Here is a 25,093-nt window from a genome sequence, read left to right on the forward strand (position 1 = left end):
GAAGTCCTCTTAAGTACAGCAAGAGATTGTCAATCTTACTGATCACACACTCTTATGGGGGAAAAATAAGCATATTCCCTCAACATACAAATATTTATAAATTACTTATGTGTAACATGTATTGCATGTAATAACATACAGAAAAATATAAGCTGAAAAGGATGAACTATGGATAAAATATGTAAATATTTAAAAGTATATTAATGGCAAGATACCATTTATTGATGGCACACAGGTAAGTGGGTATGAATGACAGTAATGTGATCCAATGTAATTTAACTTGACAGCCAATTAGAATGCCATCATTTTAAATTCCATAATGTGGCTAAAGAGCAAATACTGAGCCTAGAGGGGCTGTTAGTCTGACGCCTGCCGACAGTTTGGTTCCCCCTCAACCCACAACAAAAGTAGTTCCTAGACAAGGATTTGCTCATTAGGGAGACAATCCCAGGAGCCCCACGAGAGTGAGGAAGTGAGAGGGAAGGATGGGAGGCCATAAACAGTGAGTTAATGAATAGATTATTGCTCTAAGTGACTGGGGATCAGTCCTACCAGGGCCACCCTGAGAAATACGTCGCTGTCCTCACCCCTCAATGAGGGGTGAGGAAGCAGGTGCATTAATCTACCAAATCGTGACCCTTACTGCTTAAGGACTGCCAGGTTTGGGCCCCATGCAGCCCAGCAGGCTCTGGCATCCAGAGACACCTTCAGAAGCCTTTGGGTTTTGGGAACTGCAGGTAAGCAACAGGAGCTCCAGGTATGGACAGCACACGCTACATCTGCTACGCCTGCATTATGAAGATGATCCTTTAAGCCCTCATAAAGAATCTTCGTTAGATAAGTGAACGTACAGTTCATTTTAACTAAATAGGTTACATATAAATGAACATACCTGTGAGAACACCACTGTCAATTCTTTCCACTTTTCCCACAGGATACCTCAAATATACATGTGACATAAGGCAATCTGATATATAGGTTGAGTGAGTGCCAGGGTCAATCTGAATATCAAATATTGATATAATTTAATCTTTTCTTAGATTAAAATATATAAATCAAAGTTCTAAAATTTTCTTCCTCTTCCACAATACACTACCTTGTGTGCCCCTGGAGGTGCATGCTCAAATTTCTGATCATTACTGGGCCAAAGTATATAGAGCCTTGTCCAGCTCTCAGCTGGAAACATTTCAATTCATTTCAGAGTATGTCTGAAGTATTCTAAATGGGTAAGAAAACACAAGTAACATACAGTTACTATATAGTTTTAGCATTTATCTATCACTTAACAAGAAAGATGAAAATTTCAATATTCACAGAACTCCTTGAATGGGTATCTTATTTCCCTGTGTTTTAAAAATTATACAGAACCTCAACCATAATGCAGCTCCCTCTTTGAATTCAGTAAAACAGATCAAAGTGCTCTGACTTTCCAGTCTTTGGTGTGAAAGGCAGATTGGGTAAGCTCCTTGTTTTCATCCTTTTTACAGAAATAACAGCTCTACAGAAACATTCTCCAAATTTACAGCTTCTTAAAGGAGTTACATATGAAAAATCAGAAATGCATTTCAACTTTCCTAAACAAGTATTTAACTGAATTCCAGAAATGTGACACAAAGTTAGAATATTCCACTTTATTTGGACTGAAATGTATATCTTATTTATTTAGTCTTGAAACAACTTAATACAGCTTAATTGTTATTATCACTTTGAATAATCTTCAACAACCTAGGGAAGAAGAGTCTAAGGTTCTACTGTACTAGTTTAAGAAATCCATTCTGTATAGAAACACGGTTATGTTAAATTCCCTTAGAGTTTAAGAACTTTAGAATCAAACCATTTTAGCCTATTAAAGACATTTTAAAACTTGTGTCATATCCTACAAAAAGACTATTTTATGATATATATCAACAAAACTCAACACCACTCTCTCCAATAATAAAAAAATGTTTTTTTAAGTTGTTACTTTTTAAATGACGTGAAACTAAAGAAAACTGGTTGCTGGTTTTGGAATCATCTTGTTTGGAGAAAAATATCCTATGCTTTACCACCTGTTGCCACGCCTTACAGAGATAGGGTCTATAGTCTACATCCACATCACTCTGGCGATTCAAGGCACAAGAAGGCCCTTCTGCTGAGCTTGAGGCTTTCTGCATTATACTTTGTGTTGTTGCAAAAAGAGCCAATCGATACTCACTGACCAGCTTCTCTAGGAGTCGGGAACATTTCTTCAGAGTGGACTCCTGTAAGTGAACACTTTCTCCTCCGTTGACACGGTCTATCCAATAAAAAGCTGACAGGCTATCCAAAATCAAAAGGCAGAGGGAGGGGTGACCACAGAACATAGTTTCTAGTGAGTACAGTGTGAGAAGTAACTGGGTGCTGCTACTGCAGGACACCAAAAAAAATCTCCCAAGGCAGTATTTTATTATTTCTTCAGAACTTTCGGATAGTCTGTGCTCAAGAATTGTAACAAGCCGAAGTATATCAAAGTGGTAATCTGTGTCAATAAACAAGACTTCTACTTCCAGTCCGCCTTCCGATTTTGGAAGGATACATCGTGCTGTTAAATGATAAAGCATTTCTGTTTTTCCTGTTCCTTCTGGGCCATGAAATTCAAGAATATCACCTGTGTAAAATTTTAAAATGTCAGTCAAAATGCAGCAGCACAATAATGATAGCCTACAAAATGAAAAGTGTGCAAAAATGTTTAAAAAGACATTTACTGAAATTTTTTCCTTTTGAAAGAAAATCTAAAGCCATTTGCCAAAACGGATTTGTATAAGCAAATACAAATAAGGAAATAAAAAGTAAATCACTAAATTTCACCTCTGAGAAAGGTGCTGGCTATTCATTAGCACAAAGAAAATTTGAAAAACAAAATGACATGGTTGAAATGGGCCTAAGGGAATCTCCTGGTGAGGGGTCCACATACACTCACACTTAAATTGGTGACACTATAACACTAAGAATAAAGTGCCACAGATCTAGGGTCTTTTAAAACGCTACTGACCACTGGTACACACCATTTCTGGTAGTTAATTATCCCATATCCAGTTTCTCATTTTTCCTTAAGTATAAAACCCCAATTTGGGGGAAAAGCAATGTGCCCAGCTTAAAAATGATTCTTCTCAGGTTTCCTTGCAACGAGGGGCCAGCAGGCAGCACAGCTGTAGCCAATGAGACACAGGTGGATGTCTGTTGGGGTTTCCAAGTTGTGCTGTCCTCACACAGGCGCCACTTCTGTCTGCTCTGCCGCTCCCTCCTCTGAGACGACAGCGAAGATGACAGGTATACACTGAGGAGGGCAGACCCTAAAGAGGGTGGGGCAGGAAGACAGGAGGCACCCAGGACGTGGATGACAATACGGAACCTCGCACACCAGCCTGCCTCCATGCCTGTGTGACAAAAATAAGCCACTACGCTGGACTTCTGCTATGTGCGAATGAAACAGTCCCTAACTAGGGCTTCTCAAAATTGCTGGTATTATGGGTGGAACAGTTCTTGATGGTACAGTTTCACACATACGAGGCAGTGAAGACCCACAGCTTTCAGGCCCTAAGTGCCAACTGCATCCCTCAGGTGAAAACACCCCTGCACGTTTCCAAACTGCCTTCAGTTACCCTTTGCTATATGGATATCGCTTGATACTGTCTTGCTGAAATGACATGTGCACTGTGAATTATTTTTCCTAGCATTGTAAATCAAAGTCAACTAGTCTAAACTTTGAAGACCCCAAATCTCTTTCTATATAGTTTCCAATAACTCTCTTTCATTGAGGACAGCACAGATAAAATAAAACACCTGGGGAAACTGTCCAGCCTCCAGAGCTTTTCAAAATCCACTCTTAACAGTGGCCTTCCAATTCTTGTTTGCTTGCCATTTTTTTTTTTAAAGATTTATTATTTATTTATTTATTTATCTTAGGTTGCGTGGGGTCTTAGCTGTGGCGCACGGGCTCTTCGTTGTGGCGCACGGGCTTTTCTCTAGTTGTGGCGTGCGGGTTTTCTCTTCTCTAGTTGTGGCGCACAGGCTCCAGGGCATGTGGGCTCTGTAGCTGTGGCAGGCAGGCTTAGTTGTCCCGCGGCATGTGGGATCTTAGTTCCCCGACCAGGGATCAAACCTGCGTCCCCTGCATTAGAAGGCGGATTCTTTACCACTGGACCACCAGGGAAGTCCCTGTTTGCCACTTAATTTATGGCTGAACTACATAATTGGAAACACTATGTTAAAATGCAGATTCTTAGGCCCTAAACAAACTACAAGTCCATCTGAGAATCCAGTTACTTTATTTCCTGTTATTCCTAACAAACCATTGTATATTGGAACATTCACAAATAATGTGTAAGGAACCTAGCAATCTGTCACCATACCATATTTAAGGTAGTATAAAACTTCAGCCAATTTCCATTATAATCTTATATACAATTTGCAATTCAAAATTTTAATTAAAAGGACTCCCCCAAACCCCTGCCCCCAAGATTCCAGCCTCAAGGAGTAAAACTATTTTCATATTAACAATTGCTCATGGATGCTCTTATTAAAAGTTAACACAGTGACTAAAACTATATTCAATCCAGATGTTCCAGTTACCCTCTCCTACTATACAACTGATGAGCTAAGTGGAAATCCTCCCTGCCCCCAAATAAAAATCTTTTACCACCCCCTATTATAGAAAGAAAATAAGCGACATGCACTAGATGAAGAAACATTAACACTGAACCAATATTAATGATAGTGAAGGAAAGCTGAAAACACAGCTTAGCAAGATTAATCTGAAAGTGGTCTGGAGGACACAAAGGACCACGCAGAAACGCGATGCGGAGACAAGCAGACCACACACAAGCAAGCACCTTCTCTCCTTTCCCCAGGAAAGGCAGCCTAAGAGGCTGCGAAGCAGTAAGCAACCTTTTTATAGCGCTTTCCAAATGAAAAGGGACGGCTGCACATGTCGTTGGATCCTAGTAACAAGACTCTGAGGTGGGAAGAGCAAACTTTACCATCTTCTGTCATCACATTGAACGTGCTACGTCATTTCTGATGATCTGCTTGACTGATTCTATGTCTTGCTCACTACTTTTTTTTTTTTTTTTGCAGTACGCGGGCCTCTCACTGCTGTGGCCTCTCCTGTTGCAGAGCACAGGCTCCGGACGCGCAGGCTCAGAGGCCGTGGCTCATGGGCCCAGCCGCTCCACGGCATGTGGGATCTTCCCAGACCGGGGCACGAACCCGTGTCCCCTGCATCGGCAGGCGGACTCTCAACCACTGCGCCACCAGGGAAGCCCAGTACGGTATATTTTGAATGCATTTCATCAGATGACTTTCTTCTTAAGAATTTCTTAGAAGAAATCTAAAGAATGAAAACATAAGTTCTCATTTGGTGAAGAAAGTCAATTTGGAACACGGCATTTTGAAAGGGAGCAGGTGTGGTAGGGAGTCACAGGTGAGGATGCGGCTTTGGTTAGCAGAGCCGGCGGGTGTGAAGGCCAGCTGCCCCTGGGCCCGAGTGTGCTGACACTTCATTTCTATCAAGTCTTCAGCCTCCTTCACTTAGAAGGTAAGGGTTAAACCTAAGGTAGTGATTTAAAAGTTCTCAGAGATAGGCTTGGAAGTGCTGTGTAAAAAAAAACACATAAGCAGAGCAGAGATTTTTAATTCACATAATCATGTAAATATCCAACAAGAATTTAGCTTTCAAAAAAAAATAATTTAGCTTTCAAAATGGTATGTTAAGATGTATCTCTAGGTGTCACAAATAAATATATCCTACAGCCGCTACGATTTAAGATTCACGACAGTAATAAGAGGCTGGATATAGCAATCTAGGAATAAGTTACACAGAGATAGAGAACAGAAAACTCTTTGGGGGGTGGGAGTGAACCTAAAACTAAGATAGAGGGCGGGCCAAAATTCAATTCTTGGGATAGATCCACAGTTAGAGAAGTCAGCATAAAGACAGATAAAACAGAAATTTAATAGAAATAGTACTAAATAATACTAAATGCAGCAGAAAAGTTCTAAAAATTAAAAAATGGCAGGGGAGAGGTAGGAAACAGATCACTAAACTGGTCCTGGATAGTAACCTTACAGCAGTAAATGTTTAGCCTGCAAAAGCACATTTAATGTAAACATTATTTTATGAACCAAACTTTAAAAACTGAGATATTCAGAAGATAGGCTGAGGGACTTCCCTGGTGGTCCAGTGGTTAAGAATCTGCCTTCCAATACAGGGGACACGGGTTCGATCCCTGGTCGGGGAACTAAGTAAGATCCCACATGCTACGGGGCAACTAAGCCTGTGCCCTCTAGAGCCTGTGCGCTGTAACTACTGAGCCCGTGTGCCACTACAGAGAAGCCTGTGTGCCAAAACGAAGAGCCTGCACGCTGCAATGAAAGCTCCCACGTCCTCAAACTAAGACCCAACGCAGCCAAAAACAAATAAATAAATAAATATTTTTAAAAAAGTCTATTACCAAAAAAAAAAAGAACTCAATAAGCTGAAAAGGCAGCACAGGGAGCAGTCACTGCCTCTAGAGTAAAAGCAAGGAGAGAAATCAGAGTGGGGGAAGGTAGGGACACATCAGGGACTAGAAAAGAACATAATGGTTTAGGCTCATTTAAAAAGTAAAAAATTCAGTAGCAGTTTCTTGTGGCTGGAGAGTTAAATGAAGATAAATTAAGATAAGAGAAATGCAACATATTCTGAAGTAAAAGAGGAGGGACTCCACAGAGAGCTAGAAATACTTGATATTGGTCAGAGGGTAACTGTGAGATATCTCTGGATATTTTCTGGAATTCTCAGAACAGGGGAAAAAATGAAAACTTTGCCAAGTATTTTCTTGGAGAGAGGGGTGGTGCTCGTGAACATTTTTCATCATAACTCAAAAGAGTAAGGCTTTCCTACATGGTTTAACAAGGCTTTCTAAATCCATGTGTTAACTAAGGACTAGCTGGTGTGGTGTAAATATGGACTCCTTAGAGGCTTGGTTCAGCACAAGTTAAACTGAGGCAAAGTTTAAGGCTGGATAAGAGATTATTAGGTACACAGAAACCCTCCTGTCCTTTTACAGATTAATAGCAAAGTGGGGGAAAAGGTCATTTATAACAACTGGGTAAGTAAAATCTGCAAACTTGGAAATTACACATGAATACTATCATTAACTTCTTGAACTAGATTCCCTGCAAATATGTTTAATGATGAACTAAAATCAATTTCACTGATTTTTATGAACATTTACTATCTAATCATAAGATCAAAAATAATATTCAGGGACCTCCCTGGTGGCGCAGTGGTTAAGAATCTGCCTGACAATGCAGGGGACACGGGTTTGATCCCTGGTCCCAGAAGACCCCACATGCTGCAGAGCAACTAAGCCCATGAGCCACAACTACTGAGCCTGCGCTCTAGAGCCCTCGAGCCACAACTACTGAGCCCTCACGCCGCAACTACTGAAGCCCACGCACTTAGAGCCTGTGCTCTGCAACAAGAGAAGCCACGGCAATAAGAAGCCCGTGCACTGCAACGAAGAGTAGATCCCACTCGCCGCAACTAGAGAAAGTCCACTCACAGCAATGAAGACCCAATGCAGCCAAAAAAGTAATAATAATAATAATATTCAAACATTATGTTCTGTAGAGGAGACACGGTCCTTTTAACTGAATCACTATCTCGTAAGTTTCTGCGAGCTGTTAAAAAAATCTCACCCTAGTCCAGGCAAAGTACTGCATATTACAACTGGTAGTTAAAGGAAACAACCCCCCCAAAAAAACCCCCAAAAATCTCCTCTACAGTTTGACATTAGACAAATTAAACTAAATCAGAAAATCTGGATGGTTTGGCCTTGATAGTTACTCTCACAAATAGAATGCGTAAGGGGTTTGGGTAACAGATTGTCGGAGTGAGTTTACGAATCTAAAGAGCCTTCAAAATAAGTAAAAGAAAGAAAAGCCAAAAAAAAATACACCATCTAGGTACCAACCTACTAATTGTATAACAAATATGTTGAATTTGCAGAGTACAATCATTACGGTACTGAAGAGGTAATGAGTCTGTATATGGTACTGAATAAGTACTATCCAAAAAAAGTATTAAAAATATGTTTTACAACAGCATTAGAGACCCCTGTAACACCTAAATCACTTACAGCTTCAACTTGAGCTTCCCTATAACAGTTTTTGATAAACTGCTGTTGTTGATAAATAACTCTTATAATCCCAGTCTTATGTATGCTGTTGCTCCAATGAATATTCATCTAACCAGTTCTTTTTTTCCATCTAACCAGTTTTATAGCTCTAAGAGCTATCATAGTTTTAAGTAAACTTTTTTGTTAGTGACTGAACATAATGGTGTTTTTAAAGTTTCTATAAATGTAATATTCAAATGTATAAGCTGTGCTTCAAACCTATTTTTTTTTTGTTTTCATTTTATTTATTTTTGGCTGCACTGGGTCTTCATTGCGGTGCGCAGGCTTCTCATTGCGGTGGCTCCTCTTTGTTGGGGAGCATAGGCTCTAGGCGCGTGGGCTTCAGTCGTTGTGGCACGTGGGCTCAGCAGTTGTGGCTGTCGGGCTCTAGAGCACAGGCTCAGTAGTTGTGGCACATGGGCTTAGTTGCTCCATGGCATGTGGGATCTTCCTGGACCGGGGCTTGAACCCGTGTCCCCTGCACTGGCAGGAGGATTCTTAACCACTGCGCCACCAGGGAAGTCCTCGAACCTATGTTTTAATGTCAGTTTCGTAAGGTTCAACTTAATAATATCCTTTCTGATAGAATAAAAACAGTTCAATCTTTTGTCTAACATGTTTGATCAAAATTTGTCATTTATTATTGATAGTTTAGAATTTTTTTTTAACTAACAGATATGCTCTATAGGAAATACTAAAAGGAGTCCTTCAGGCTGCATGAAAGGACAGCAGTAGACAGTAACAAATCCAAATGAGTTAATAAGGAACATAGGACTACATAGGTAAATATAAAAGACAGTATAAGTGTTTTATATATATATATATATATTTTTTTGTGGTACGCGGGCCTCTCACGGCTGTGGCCTCTCCCGTTGCGGAGCACAGGCTCCGGACGCGCAGGCCCAGCGGCCACGGCTCACGGGCCCAGCTGCCCCGCGGCATATGGGATCCTCCCAGACCGGGGCACGAACCCGTATCCCCTGCATTGGCAGGCGGACTCTCAACCACTGCGCCACCAGGGAGGCGCAGTGTTTTATATTTTTAATTATTTTTTCAACTGATTTAAGAAACAACTGCATTAAGTAATTTTAATGATTTTAACTAAGCAAAATTGTAAGTGTGTTTAAGGGCATACTGTATATAAATATGTAATTTAAAACAGCACAAAGGAAGGGGACAGGAATGGAGCTATACGGTAGCAAAGTTTTTTATAAAATATTGAAATTAAGATGGTATTTAATCCAAACCAGATTGTTATAAATTAAGGTGGTAACTGTAATCCTCAGGGCAATCACGAGGTAAATAACTCAAAGGAAAAAAAAAGTAAAAATAACGACAAGGAATTAAAATGCTACAGTAGAAAGTATCTATTTAACACAAAAGAAGACAGTAAAGGATGAACAGAGAAACGAAAAAGATGTAAGACACATATAAAACAGATAGCAAAATGGCAGCCATAAACCCTATCTTAACTAATAATAGTAATAAATGGATTAAACTGTCCAAACAAAAGGCAGATTGACAAAATGGAATAAAAAAACATGATCCAACTATAGGTTGTTTACAATGGGCACACTTTACATCTCATGTCACAAGGTTGATAGTAACCAAACAGTAACCAAAAGAGAGCTGAAGTGCTAGCCTATTATCAGACAAAATATACTTTAAGACAAAAATTGTTATTAGAGACAAAGAAGGACATTTTGGATTTTTATTGTGGTAAAAGATGCTTAATACCATTAGCCATCAACGAAATGTAAGTCAAAACCACAATGAGGTATCACTTCATACTCACTAGGAAGGCTATAATCAAAGAGGCAGACAGTAACATGTTTGCAGGAAGTGGGGAAATTGGAACCATTATACACTTCACTGATAGTGGCAAGTAAAATGTGGCAATTCCCAAGCAGCTACTTTGGAAAACAGTCTGGCAATTTTGCCAAAGGTTAAACACAGAGTTACCATACAACCTGGCAGTCCCTCTCAGAGGTATTATCCAAGGAAACTGAAAACATTTCTCCACAGAAAAACTCGTACACAAAATGATCATAGCAGCATTAGTCATAACAACCAAAAAGTAGAAACAACCCAAATGTCCACACCAACTGATGAATGGGTACAATAGAATATTATTATTCAGTAAAAAGGAATGAACTACTGATGCATGCTACAATATGATAAATCTTGAAAATATTAAGCAAAGTGGAAAAAGTCAGTGACAAAACACTGCATACTGTATAATTCCAATTACATGAAATGTCCAGAAAAGGCAAATCTATAGAGGCAGAAAGTAGATTAGTGGTTGCCTAGAGCTAAGGGATGTGAAAGGAAATGGGGAGTGACTAGTAATAGGCAACCGTTTCTTTTTGGGGTGAAGAAAATGTTCTAGAATTGATTGTGCCGACAGATGCCTAAGTGTGCAAATTGTACACTTAAATGGGTGAACTGTATCTCTTTAAGGGTGTTATATTAAAAAAGAAGAAAACCACCTAAGCACACTACCTTCTTTCTAGTTCTCCCTCGTGTAGAGGGGCCAGTAAAACAAGTGGGTATTATTCTCCCTATCGCAAAAATATTAACAGAGCTACCAAGTACCGAAGGACTTTCCTGTGATTCTCAAACTTGTAAAGAATAAAAATAAATAACAAAACTCCGAGTAAATACTGTGCTGGGATAAAAGAGGTTTTCATACTGAAGACTTAACTGCAAATAAACCAAACCCCATCTCATCTGACACAGACGATGAAGGCTTAAAAGTGTCTCATCAAAAAAAAAAAAAAAGTGTCTCATCATCATCTTTCTCAGTTTTTAATTTCACAGTGTAACCTACATAGGCTGTTGCTAGAAGTGTGTGTATGTATATGAATATACGTGGGGGAAAAACTTGTTTTATAAAACTTAATTTATGACACTATAGTTTGGCTTGAGATTGTGTTTTTACCATGCACAGGTGAATCTTCATCAGCAAACAGATGTGGTTCTATTTCTTTCAAGGAACTTCTACCTTCCAGTCGGGCAAGGAGCTTGCGAAAGGGAAAAAAAAGAGAAGGAAAACTCATTGTTTAAAAATACAAAATCCTAGAAATCGATATTTATTCAATTTTCCAAAAGTCTGTAAGAGACTTTTCATCATTTTGAGGATCTGAAGGAAATTATGAAATAGAAAATACAGTTTAGGAGAAAAGTTGTGCTCATTTATTCAGAAAATACTTTATGTTTTGTTAATGTACCATATACAGTTGGTATAAAATGAGTCCCTGCCCTCAAAGAAGCTGATAGGGTCTTTGGGACACAGGACCAAACTGCTAATTGCAAAGTATTTACCTTCCTTACTCATTATAATTACCTTTCTCACTCTGCTCACCACACTTGTTATCAGGTATCAGCTTTTAATCTGTCTGCCCATTATATCGCCAGCTCCTTATCTAGGGGAGGGGAGGGGAAGGGAGAGGATAGGGAGAAAGGTGGAGAAAAACTTCCCTGAGAAGCTCCCACGTGAATTCGTGAATTCGTGAATTTGTGAACAGGGCACAAGCAGGCGTACCTGGCAGATGGGACAACATCAGCCAAGGTGCAAAGGTTATAATAGCACAGTGTGTGGGTAAAGTACAAGCAGATTTGAATTGCTGGAGCTTGTGGCAGGAGATAATGAAGTCCCAAAAGAACAGAAGTCAGATCACAAAGGGTCTTGGATGTCACCTTTAGGAGTTTGCTCTTTGGCTTGTAGATAAGAGCAAGGGGTTTTACGAAGCAACCTAGAGCAGTTAAGAGTAGACAGCTAGGTCTTTGGGCCTGAGGCTTCTCATCAGTAAAGTGAGCAAGACAACAGTATTTCCCTCACAAGACTGTTGAGGATTCAGTGTGTTCCAAGAGTGCCTGGCACAGTGTAAGCATAAACTATTATTATCTGCATTTCAAACAGATCATCTTGGTGGCTACCGAGGGGATGGATTTGAGAGCAAAGTCAGATGTGGAGAAAAGGCTCGAGTCCATCACACTAACCTGGAGAAGTGCCCGTACCAAGACAGAAGGAGCTAGAACTACAGGAAGCAAAAGTCCAAGACAGACTGAAATGTCAACGTGGGAAATAAAAGCAAAGTTGATTCTCAAGGTTCTAAGGAAACAGTACAGATTTGACAACCCTTCTAAACAACAAAAACACGTATCACAAACGAAGAAAAGCAGTCATCCTTGGTGGGTTTTTTTTTTTTTTAAACAGAAGCAAAAGTTTTGGAAAGATTACCTGCAGTGATGAAAAGGTTCTATATATTAATTTGGCAAATATTTATAGAATGTCTATTATGTACAAAGCACTATGGCAGGTAAAATGGAGACTACAGAAATGAAGGTAATTAAGCTACCCTCAAAGAACCTGCACTTAGGTCCTCTAGGAGATGAGATTTTATCACAAAACAAGCTAAAGACTGCTAACTACACTCAAGAGTGCTTTGAGTTAGAGCAGAGCTTCTGAGGGCCTACCTGTGGTCGATTATTTTCATAAGTATTAAGATATTATTTGTCTTCCTCACTATGCTGACGCTTGCGGTGATGGTGCAGCAGCAAAGGTGGGTAAAACTGCTGGCACCCAGCACGGTCAAGGCAGCGGCATCAAACCGTATTAGCGCACGTAGTACTCTTCACCACTCGCAGAAAAACAAAGAAGCAAGCGGAACTCTTCTTGCATAAGAATGTTTTTGATGTGGCAGTAAATAAGTATTGACTCTATATTAAATCATAACCTTTGAGTACTGTTGAAAACATTCCCTGTGATGACGCGGGAAACATATTAGTAGGAAAGAATTTAACCTTGACCAAAGAGAGGTCCGGCCCTAGCCCTTGGCTCCTGGGAGATAACCTCTAAGCCTCTTGGAAAATCCTGCTGATAAAAGGGTCTTTGTTTACCTGGGTGCCCTGAGCCACACCAGATAGTCTCACAGCTATCCTCACCTAAAGGTGAGGGCTTTGGGTCAGCTCAACCTCTGCATCAGTGGCTGGACACAGAGGCCAGCTGGTTGGGGGGCTGACAATGTCTACATGACAAAGCCCCATAAACACTCTGGACACCAAAGTTCAGGGGAGCTTCCTTGGTTGGCATATTGTCCCCCACTGTTGCTGGGGAAAGTTAGCACTGTCCATACTCCACTAGGACAGGGCAATTGGAAGCTCCATATTTGGAATTCTGGATTTTGTCTCATTATATCTCTTCCCTGGGCTGATTTTAATCTGTATCCTTTTGCTGTAGTAAACTATATCCATGACTAAGCTTTCAGCGTATTCTGTAAGTCCTTCCAGCAAATCACTAAACCTGAAGGTGGTCTTGGGGAACCCCAAACATGCAATTAATGTCAGAATGAGTGAGGTCATGAGGACCTGGGACTCTGCAGTTGGTGTCTGAAGTGAAGGCAGTCTTGGGGACTTCCCCCAAGTTCACACACAGATAAAGAAAGCACTTTTGCTCCAAACTGAAATACAATGTTTTTTCTCTAGGAAAAGCACTTGTGTGATTACCTGAGCTGGATACTTTTTCATAGAACACCCTTTTATTTGAAAGAATGACTGACAAATTAGGGTTACACTACTTTGTTATTTGGCAGACAATTTACTGAAAACAAAGAAAGTCAGCTGGCCACTTTAAGGAAACTAACTGACAGTATTTGTTGCCAATGATAAAATTTGAATTTTGGAAAACTTTTATCCACTACCGTGAGCTTGACAGCATCCCAGTACTTAAAGCACTGGTGAAATCACTAAGTATTTAAAATTTCTCCATTTCACTGACAGATATAACCCACATAAACAACAACCCTTTGGTTATGGACGTTAACTGGAACTGCTGTGGTGACCATTTTGTACGACATATGAATATTGAACCATTTATTATGCTGTAACTCAGTCCTCAGGCCGAAAAGTATGAGAACCACTGGGTTAGAAGGTTGAGGGTCCAAAAGAAGAAGACAGAGGAACTTTTGTGGACAGGATGGAACACATGAAATTACTATAAAATGTTTTAAAAAGCATGTATACAAATGACCAACATCCTCATCAGAATGATTAACGTGAGAAGTTACTCCAACTGTTTACCCTTACTGTCATTGCTCAAGATATTTTAGAATCCTCCCCTGGAGAATTCCTTGTAAGACAGAATTCAGAAAAGGATTAGAATTTTATTGACATGACTCTTAGATAAAAATGGTATTACTCCTCTTATCAAACTGGCTGACTTTACCGATTTGCATCTGACTTTCCACTATTACTAAAAAGTCAAATTCATTTTCAAAGGATGAAAACTACCTATCAATGATAAATTTCAAAACAGTGTTTTACAATGCCTAAAGCAGAGTATATCGAATACAGAGGAAGTGAAAGTACCTCCCAGAACTTGGAAATAGATTAACTCGACAAAAATAGATAATATTAACAATTTATAGAAGTCACTTGATGGGATGAGATATCTTCCAAACCTAAGCAGAAAATACCCTAAAAATTTGGCATTAACCTGACCATCATATAAACTAAAATGAACGATGTTGTCCAGATTTGAGGAATAAGCTGAAAGAAGCAAGGTATAATCAGTCTAGAGTTTCAGAAGGGCAAAGAGTAAATTAAGCCAGGGTAAAGGGAACCAAAGTAAGTTCAGTTTGACATGATAGTTTAATCCTTTTAGGGAAGATTAACACATCAGGCAAACAAAGCTTGGTGATGGTAGCTATTAAGATAATTCAACTATTTCTCTTGATCCTCTAAGCAACCTTTCTGAGCCCAAATTTCCTAACTGGGAAAGAATACACAGTGGACACAACAATTTTACTCTATTTGGTAGTTTCACTGATATTGTAAATTAATAGATTTGGCATTTGGTTTGTAAATCAGTATCTGCCAGGTTTTATTATCATAACAATAGCTATCTAATAATAGCTACTATTTGTACTTGCTGTGGTACATCATTTATATACATTATCTCTTTTAATTATCACATTAACTCTATTTGTTATCATTCTATTTTTCAGATGAGAAAACTAGTAGACGCCAGAGTTGGGATTTAACTGAGATCTCTGGCTCCCCAAGCCTGGAATTCTTCCCCCGTGCTACAGAGCCTCAGAATCAGTATCACTGAGTCTGAAAAAATCTGAGTACAGGGATGACAGTGTTTGGACCTACTCAGCTGAAGATCAAACCAATCTGAGGTCCTGTCTAGGCAATTATCTGGTCTCTCTCAACCATCTCTCTTAGCACTCCCTCTAACACCACATGGAGCCCCAAATGTTTTCAACAGCAACATCAATACTGGAGCTAGTATACGGCCTGCAAAAGGGGTAATTAATACTCAATTATACAGATATTCATTGGTAAAAATTTCAAGCAAGTCAAGTGTATTCCAGGAACTGAGTAAGGTGCATAGATACAACACCTTACTTACATAGATACAACAGACACAGTTCCTGTCCTCCAAGAATTTAATGAGGGGGAGTCAAAGGTTTACAAAGTGAAATAAAGTATTGTAGGTGCTATAATATCAATAGAAATAACATGGGGCTCTGTGAAGGCATAAAAAAGGGACAGTCGATTCTGTGTGAGAGGCAACTTTAACTCTGAAAGAGAGATTTAGCATGTAGTTCTTTCAGGCACATACAAAATATTCATTGATAGAACAACGTCCTTTCCCTATCCTCTCAATTAAATGCTCTAAGGCCTAGACTATTGAATGAATGAAAATTCTACACATTCCTCAGGGCCAGCTCCTTCCATGAAGCTATTCCTATACTCAGGAACACATTACCTACCAGTCTCCCTCATCTGGATCTAAGAGCTTGAAAGGAACTGGCTCACCACCAATTCCAAAATGCTTTACATTTGGCAGAAACTTAGTAGCTGCCTATTAAGTTGAAGGTAAACAGGTCACAGGTAGGTAGAATTGGAGGAGGATGGAGAATAAAAAGAACCTCAAACTACACAGATTTTCACATGTTTGGACAATCTATGCAAACTTCTACTAAACAAAAGTCCTTGAGTATTCTTACAGCTATCATCAAATTTCTTAACACTCATTAACAAAAGTCTGTTTTATAGACAATCATATAGCTTCAATGCCTGTTAAGTAGAATACGTATCATACAGATGTTTTAAAACATCATTTGGTTATGGAAAAGCTTACACTAGAGCAGGAAGGAGAGCTTAAAGATCAAATTAACCAGAAATGAAGGACATTAAGGCAAACATGTGTATGTAATTGTCATTTGGATAAAGGCTCATTTCCCCTGACCTTTTGTGATTAAATCTGTTTGCAGATGGACCCCAGCAGCAAGGTTTCAAACCAGTTAAGTATAAAAGTCTACCTAAAGAAGCAAACACTCTAAACCAAATATTCCCACCCCCGCCCTATAACAGGCCTGGATTTCCACTACAAACTGAATACAATTCTTAGTAGTTTTATTACATATATACCAAGGAAATTCACTCCAGGCAAATATGTGTTAACTGTAACATGCAGAAAGTAAGAGAGGAGTTGGAATGTGTAGGATGGCAAGGGAAAGTAGCAGCTATGTTAACATGTATGTGATCAGTGCAGAATTTGGCCCTTACCATGGTAGTCCCTTAAATTCACGGACTAATTCTTTTTCACTTGTGAAATTAGGCTCCTCTGCCACTTAGAAAATTCAATTGCCCTTCAGGGCAGAGTGCTAGGCCTGGCTCTTAATAAAGCTTTCGTCTAAATTATATGGAAAAGACAATTGTTACTCGAATACCAAATCATACAAATTCCATTGTTTCTACGTACAGTCCCCAAAGAGCTGCTGCCTTTATAACTAATAGTTTTTAAAAAGCAATCATCCTGGGCTTCCCTGGTGGCGCAGTGGTTGAGAGTCCGCCTGCTGATGCAGGGGACACGGGTTCGTGTCCCGGTCCGGGAGGATCCCACGTGCCGCGGAGCGGCTGGGCCCGTGAGCCATGGCCGCTGAACCTGCGCGTCCGGAGCCTGTGCTCCGCAACGGGAGAGGCCACAGCAGTGAGAGGCCCGCATACCGCAAAAAAAAAAAAAAGAAAAGAAAAGAAATGAGCATTTGGCAACATGAAGTTCGATGGTAACCCTGAGAAGAGCATTTTTGGTGGTACGTGGAGACAAGCCAGATTACAGTGGGCTAAAGAGTGAATGAATGAGAGAAAAGCAGGCTCAGGCCAGAGCACGAGGGAGGAGTGCTGTACAGAGGAGGAAGGGAAGGGGGCTGGTAGGGGCTGGTGTGTAGGGAGTTTTCTGGTTTGTTTTGTGTGTACTGCTTTATGTTAGGATACTGACAGAAATGATTGGTAGAAAGAAGACTGCAGATGCAGAAGACAGAAAAAATGGGGATACCTGCAGGAGTGCTGTCCTTGAGGGGGTGGAGTGGGGTGGATGGAATTCATATCACAAGTGGAGAAGCTGCCCTTTCTGAGAAGCAAAAATGTTCTACTTTACAGGAAGGAATTCAGAGAAAATCAGTACATGTACTTTTTATCAATACAGACTTGATGAAAAAGCAGGAATTGCTATATTACTACCCAATAAAGTAGACTTCAAAGCAAAGAAAATTACTAGAGACAAAGAGGGACACTACACAATGATAAAAGGATCAATCCACTAGGAAGACATGTGATCCTAAATGTGTACATATCAGACACATCTCAAAATACACGAAGCAAAACTCATACAGCTGAAAGGAGAAACAGACAAACTCGCTAGTTGGGACTTCAACACCCACTTCTCAGAAACCAAAAGACTTACCAGAAGATCTGAACAACACAACCAACAGGATCTAATTCATATACACAGAACATTCGACCCAACAATAGCTGAGTGTACATTTTTTTTCAAGTGCCCATGAAACATTCATCAAGCTAGATCACACCCTGGGCCATAAAACAAACCTCAATAATCATAAAAGAACTGAAGTCATACAGAGTATGTTTGACTATAATGGAAACAAACTAGAAATCAGTAACAGACAACAGGAAAAAATAAGGGAGTTCCTGTGATTTTGTTTGCTTGTTTTCTCAGTGACACATGAGGCAAGGCAGAAGGGAGAAGGAAGAGAAGGGAAGGCATGAAATTTATCATTAAACAATTACTGAGCACCTACTGTGGGCTAAATATTGTTCTAAACACTGAAGCTTAAAGGATTAATGCCAACAGAGAACAATCATCATCCTTCAATGGCAGGGGTGGGAGGTGGGGAGGAAGACAACATATAAACAATATAAGATGTCAGATGTGGTAAGTGTAAAGAAGAAAAAGAAACAGAGTAAAGGAATAAAGATTAACAGTAGGAAGAACCTCCTTATACTGGATAGAAAAGCTTCTCCTCTAAGAAACAAGAAGCAAGTGAAGAGGCACACCGTGTCAATTTCTGAAGGAACTGCAAAGGCTCTGAGGCTGAAGCACACTTGGCACATTCAAGGAATAGCAAGGACAACAGTGTGTCTGAAGAAGAGTGAGGGAGAGTGGAAGATGAGATCAGAAAGGCAGGAGAAGAGATCTGAGGCGGGGCTGAAGGGCAAATCATACCATGTGCAAATCATGCATCAGTGGAGGAAACAGGATTCTGGATTTTACTATAAATGATACAGGAGCCTCTGGAAAACTGAACAGTCGAGTCTGCTAACATTTTGAATGGATCACCCTGGATACTACGTGGAAACTGTATTAGAATAAGTGTGAACAGGGTGGAGCAGAGATGAGTTAGAAGGTTCCTGCAATCAAGCAGGTGATGGTTACTAGGAATAGGAATGGCGGCAGTAAAAAGTAGTGAAACGTGGTCAAATCCATGATATAAGTTGAAGTAGAGAAAACAGGATGTGCAAATGGATGTGGGCTGATGTGAGAGGAAAAGAGGATTCAAGAACGACTTCGTTTTTGGCTTGGGCAACAGGTAGAACAAAGTCACCATTTAACAAGGTAGGGAAGGCCTGGGAGGAAGCGGGGTGGGGCTGGGTGTACATGTGTGGTGGTAAACCGAGACCTCAGTGTAGGGCATGTTAAAATTCTTCTCATGTTTCCTCTGCATCCAGGAGTCAATCATGATGAGCATGTCAAGTCTGGGATGACCATGAGACATCCATGTGGGTATGTCAAGAAGATACTAGAACACGTGTGTCTGGAATTCAGGGGTAAGGTTGGATTTGATGACAGGTGTTTTGTAGGGAGAAAGTGAATTACTTACTAGAAAACACAAGTGGACTGGGAGTCCACTTGAAGTTGATGGTTACAAATTTAAAATGAAACCAGTCGGCCTGGTTGTGATTTTCTTTAGCAATACTCAGCGGAGTGGGTAGACAGTGAAAGTAGACAGCTGGGTTTCACCGCGGTTAGGAAAGTAGGTTAGGATTTAAAGAGACAAGGAAGTTGAAAGTACTCATAATGGAGGAACGGTAATGATGGAGCACTGATTCTATTCTGGGTGAGAAGGGAAGCAGAGAGAGACGGGGACGGATGTTGCTCTAAGTCTACCATGTGAGGCCAAAATACTATTAAATGCTGAATTTTTTTTTTTTTTTTTTTTGCGGTAAGCGGGCCTCTCACTGTTGTGGCCTCTCCCATTGCGGAGCACAGGCTCCAGACGCGCAGGCTCAGCGGCCATGGCTCACGGGCCCAGGCGCTCCGCAGCATGTGGGATCTTCCCGGACCGGGGCACGAACCCGTGCCCCCTGCATAGGCAGGCGGACTCTCCGCCACCGCATCACCAGGGAAGCCCGCTAAATATTTTCTTATTTAATATTTGCCTCTGGCAAAAAGGCCACCCTGAACCTTTTCTAAGAAAAGAAAACCAGGGAATTCTCTGGTGGCCCAGTGGTTAGGACTCTGTGCTTTCACTGCCGTGGGCGTGGAGTCAATCCCTGGTTGGGGAACTAAGATCCCAGAAGACGCACGGTGCGGCCAAAGAATAAATTAAAAAAAAAGAAAACCAGTCATTATTATTAATAAATAGTTATCAAGTGTTTACCGTGCAGGGAATACTGTGCTTAGTGAAAGGATACATAGAAATATAGGGACCCACCTCCTAGGGGTACAGCTGAAAGACAACTGAGAAATCATCATCTGCCGCCCTCCTTTTACAAAGGTAGAAGCCAAGGTTTAATAACTTATCCAAAATCACCCAGCTTGCTCCCGGCTGAGCCAAGACTACAGCCATGGTCCAGGGTTCTCTATCTCAGCCCCAAAAATGATGCCATTAGAAAACTTCTAGGAAAATATGTAAAAATCCACCTTGAGAAATGATAATTGGGATGGAGAAGTTTCCTACTTTTCATTTCAGTACTACTGGAATTTTCTGTCATAAGCATGTACTACTTTAATATAAACTATTATAATAAAGTTAAAGAGAGGAAACAGTATGTTGTGCATGACAACCCAAACTGGACACTTTGAATCTATCCATTGATTACTTTTAAACTCAAGGCATTTTCAGCATTTTTGAGAAAATGTAAAGTACACCAGGGGTCCCCAACCCCCGGGCCTCAGAGGGGTTTGGGCCCGCGGCCTGTTAGCAGCAGGTGAGCGGCGGGGGAGCGAAGCTTCATCTGCTGCTCCCCATCGCTCGCATTACCACCTGAACCAACACCCCTACCCCTGTCCATGGAAAAACTGTCTTCCACGAAACCGGTCCTTGGTGCCAAAAAGGCTGCGGACCACTTTAGGACACCACTACTTAACAAGTATGCGCAAATGAAGCCATCTGGTGGATGATATCAAAATATTGCCAAAATCTTTTCTAATGCTCTCAGAGGAATGTAAAAGTAAAAACTGCCATTGTTACTGTGCAAAAGTAAGGTAAAGAACAGATTATTCTACTGTAAATTGCATTCCAGTGTGTGTCTTCTTTCAATCAAGGGCTCCTTATATAAGTTTTCCACTCAGCTATCTGGCCTACCCTAAATTGCATCCCTAGAATCTGTTAAAGGAAAATATTCTTTGCGACTTTGTTTTCTTGGAAGACCCTGTATGAAATGTCTCTTCCCTACTACTCACAAGATGTGGGAAAGGTTAGCTATTTTATAAGGTGGTTATTCTTGTGAATTAAAATTTTAAAGTAGTTTATTTCCCTGGTGGTCCAATGGGTAAGACTCCATGCTCCCAATGCAGGGGGCCTGGGTTCGATTCCTGGTCAGGGAACTAGATCCTGCATGCATGCCACAACTGAGTCCACATGCTACAACTAAAGATCCCGCATGCCGCAACTAAGACCCGGCACAGCCAAAATAAATATATAAAATAATAAATAAATAAATATTTTTAAAAAATTAAGTAGTTTAGGGCCTCCCTGGTGGCGCAGTGGTTGAGAGTCCGCCTGCCGATGCAGGGGATACGGGTTCGTGCCCCGGTCTGGGAGGATCCCATACGCCGCGGAGCGGCTGGGCCCGTGAGCCATGGCCGCTGAGCCTGTGCGTCCGGAGCCTGTGCTCCGCAACGGGAGAGGCCACAACAGTGAGAGGCCCGCGTACAGCAAAAAAAAAAAAAAAATTAAGTAGTTTATTTCAGCTTCTTGGGATAATTTGTGACCTCAGATAGCTTCCTCAACACAATGCCTCCAGGTAGGATCCATCTAGTAGACTGATGTACAAAGAAAGACAATAGAATCCAAACAAATTAAGCAATGGCCATACAGTGCCCAGCACTTAAGGGAAAAGAGGGTTGCTTAGTTGGTTTTGATGACAAAAAGGAAAAAGAATAAAGCAGCACCAACTGCCCAGCTCACTAATCTTCTCCCCTCCACCCCACTGTACTGCAAAGTAATATGAGTGAGGTAATCTTGCTTAGGATCTCCAGACAGCCGTGGCAGGCAAACGATATGATGCTAAATTCTTTGTTCAGTGCGTCGACTGCACTGGGCTCTCATTTTTTGGATGTTAGGCTTGTTCTGATTGCAAAAGTCATCTGAGTTTAACCTGCGTTTCAAATCATCATCTCAATCAGTAAGGTTGTAACTGTAGCAGTTCTTACAGGGAGCAGCGCCTCTACTCTGAAGGAGCAAGGGTTGGCACACTATGGCCGGCGGGCCAAATCCTGAAGTTTAAAAAATAAAAGGTTTACTGGCACACAGCCATGCTCATTTGTTTACACACCTCTGGCTGCCTGCACATTACAACAGCAGAGCTGAGTAGCTGTGACCGAGACCGAATGGCCCACAAAGCCTAAATATAGACGATCCACTCTGGTCCTTCACAGAAAGAGCCTGTTGATCGTTTAAGGGTATCGCTTCCCCTCCCTCCTCTGTATAAAAGATCCTCCATAACCTGCCTCTGCCTATTTCTCAGGGCTTACTTCCCAACAGTTTCCCCACTAGCTTTGTCCGTCTACAGAAAACTACTTGCAGTTCCCCTAAATCAGTGATGCCCTTGCTCAAGGCAGAACCCACATACTTGCAACTCCCTGCCCCGAATGCCACCCCTTCCTTGCCAAGCCACCGACCATCCAAAGGTCCCTAAAAACCTCAGCTGTCCCCTCCTCCTCCCAGTTAGTCTTCCAGCCTGCCCGCCCCTCGACTGGACGGCACGATTTACCAACCGTCCTGTAATTTGTAGGCAGCCTCCCTTACTTGTCCTGCAAAAGCAGAAGCCATTTCTTGCGTTTCTTAACCAGCGGTTAACACGTAGTAAGTGCTTGATACTTGCTGGTTGAATTCCTGAATAAATCTTTGCAGACACCACACGGCTTGTGTGGCCCTGGATGCTTAGGCTGTAAATGTAAGCTGCGATAGCGAGGCTGAATGCCGTAAGCAAAAGACGTACAGAACAGAAGCAACAGGTGGAGCCATCTACTCAGATACCACTGTTCCAGAAAAGTCTATGAGCGCACCGCCTGGCGATGCCCTGCTTTTCCTAGCCTCTCTTGCACACCGTACCATGTCTGACTGGTTCACGCATGACAGGTTTGGCCCGTAATGCTAGCGGTCTCGGGGGCCGGCTCGGGGGACACAGGTTTGGGGGGCGGGGCTCTACTCTAGCCGGCGTCCGGGCCCCGCGCACCTCCCCCTCCCCGGGGCGCCCCGGCCTCCCGCGCCCTCGGGGCTCCCTCGCCCGCCCACGGCCCTGTTCTCGTCTCCCTAGCTCCCACCTCGGCAGCTCTCACCTCCGTCCCAGACTCAGCCCTATGGAAGTCACTACACATCGCCTCGGAGGCTCGGCGCACCAGCTACTCAACTTTCCCGCCAGCGTCGCCATTTACTGCGCGGCCTCGGCCCCGCAGCCAGTCAGAAACGCTAACCCACTGACCCGGGCGCGAGCATGCGCACTGCGCCCGCCCTCAGCCGGAGAGCCGGCGGGCATGCGCAGCAGGGCGTGCGACCGCCCCCGGCCCCGCTCAGTGACGTCAGACCACGTCTCCTAGGAGACCGGGAGGTAACTGGGGATTTTCTTTTCTTCTCTCTCATAAATTTCCATTTGTTTTTACTGGGTAGAACTAGCAGCATGTATTTTTTTTTTTAAGTATTAACAGAACACTTACTGAGCAAACGGGTCTTTTTGTTTATTCTTGGGTTAAAAGCCTCTGGCTGGCTGTGGGTGTAGTTTACGGTTGATTCTGAATAAATGAAAAAAGTATACTAAATTTAAACGAGTCTTTAAAATAAAGCGAGCCGGCAGATATATCCAGTTCTTTGTGGAGGTAGAAGAATTCTATTACTGTTTGTTATCAAGTGCCTATCCATTAAGATAGATAAATATTAGATGGACAGATGATAGAAAGATAGATGGATGTTGAGTATTTGCTCTATGCCAGACCTTGTGCCGAGCCCTGGGAACAGAACAAAGAATAAGAGACATGCATGAATGGGGTTTACAGCCTATTAAGCCATTTACTGGAATGTGTCCTTTAAAAATTCGCTTTCCAATAGCTGTAGCTGTTGTTTAGTTGGGCAAAACAGTGAGGTTGGCAGTGTAGGGTTCTCTTTTTCTTATCCTTACACTTGCAGCTGTGTAATTAAGAAATGATTATAATATTAGTAATGATAGGTAACGCTTCCAGAGTGTATTATGTGCCAGGCACTGTCCTAAGGTCTTTATATATAATAACCCATTTAATCTCCACAGTCCCGAGGTGGGTATTGTTATTATCCTTATTTTAGAGATGAGAAAACTGAGGCACCAATTTTGGCCCATTTTACTTTGTTGTAATGATTGTGGTGGGCCGACACTTTAATGGGAAACAGGAAGGAAAGACCATGAATACAGACAGTTCTTCACAGAAACTTGGCTGTGAAGGAAGGAAATAGCATATTACACAGAAAATATATATATAGGATAAAGGAAAAGGATAGGATAAACGATAAGGAGGCAAAGCCTGGTTCAAGTTTAAATGCTGATAGGAAAGAGCTGGTAGAGACTTAATGGTTAAAGACACCATCTGAGAAAGGATACTTGATGGAGCTGGACTGGAAGAGGAAAGAGGGTGCTGGGTGTAAGAATTAGCTCTAGATGGGGGAGGGCATCTCTTCAACGTGAGCAGGGACAAGGAGTCAAGAATGGGTGCAGGGCTTCCCTGGTGGCACAGTAGTTGAGAGTCCTCCTGCCGATGCAGTGGACACGGGTTCGTGCCCCGGTCTGGGAAGATCCCACATGCCGCGGAGCGGCTGGGCCCGTGAGCCATGTCTGCTGAGCCTGCGCGTCTGGAGCCTGTGCTCCGCAACGGGAGAGGCCACAACAGTGAGAGGCCCGCGTACCGCAAAAAAAAAAAAAGAATGGGTGCAGACTATTCACAGTAGCCAAGACACAGAAGCAACCTAAATGTCCATCAACAGGTGAGTGGATCAAGAAGATGTGGTATATATATATATATGTATGTATATATATATATATATACAATGGAATACTACTCAGCCATAAAAAAAGAATGAAATAACACCATTTGCAGCAACACAGATGTACCTAGAGATTATCACACTAAGAGA

The 25,093-nt window shown here is 41.7% G+C and overlaps 1 protein-coding gene across 1 annotated transcript; it reads right to left on the bottom strand.

Moving 5' to 3' along the window:
- Positions 1-1,229: 1,229 nt before the first annotated feature.
- Positions 1,230-23,411, bottom strand: XRCC2 (X-ray repair cross complementing 2). The gene is made up of 3 exons (XM_082631634.1): positions 23,278-23,411; positions 11,122-11,203; positions 1,230-2,626 (listed from the first exon to the last, which is right to left on the bottom strand). Exons 1-3 carry the CDS (start codon positions 23,314-23,316, stop codon positions 1,905-1,907), a joined length of 843 nt encoding a protein of 280 aa, XP_082487760.1. The 5' UTR covers positions 23,317-23,411; the 3' UTR covers positions 1,230-1,904.
- Between the last annotated feature and the right edge of the window lie 1,682 nt (positions 23,412-25,093).

This window comes from Mesoplodon mirus, assembly GCF_964341445.2.
Source record: "Mesoplodon mirus genome assembly, chromosome: 9".
NCBI classification, from domain to species: domain Eukaryota; kingdom Metazoa; phylum Chordata; class Mammalia; order Artiodactyla; family Ziphiidae; genus Mesoplodon; species Mesoplodon mirus.

Excerpts from the sequence above, each read along its gene's own strand:
- XRCC2 (XM_082631634.1), bottom strand. The coding sequence starts at position 23,316 with ATGTGTAGTGACTTCCATAGGGCTGAGTCTGGGACGGAG. Across the intron at positions 11,204-23,277 it reads GGGCTGAGTCTGGGACGGAG|CTCCTTGCCCGACTGGAAGG; the intron begins GTGAGAGCTGCC and ends CCCTTTCGCAAG. Across the intron at positions 2,627-11,121 it reads TGAAGATTCACCTGTGCATG|GTGATATTCTTGAATTTCAT; the intron begins GTAAAAACACAA and ends AATTTTACACAG.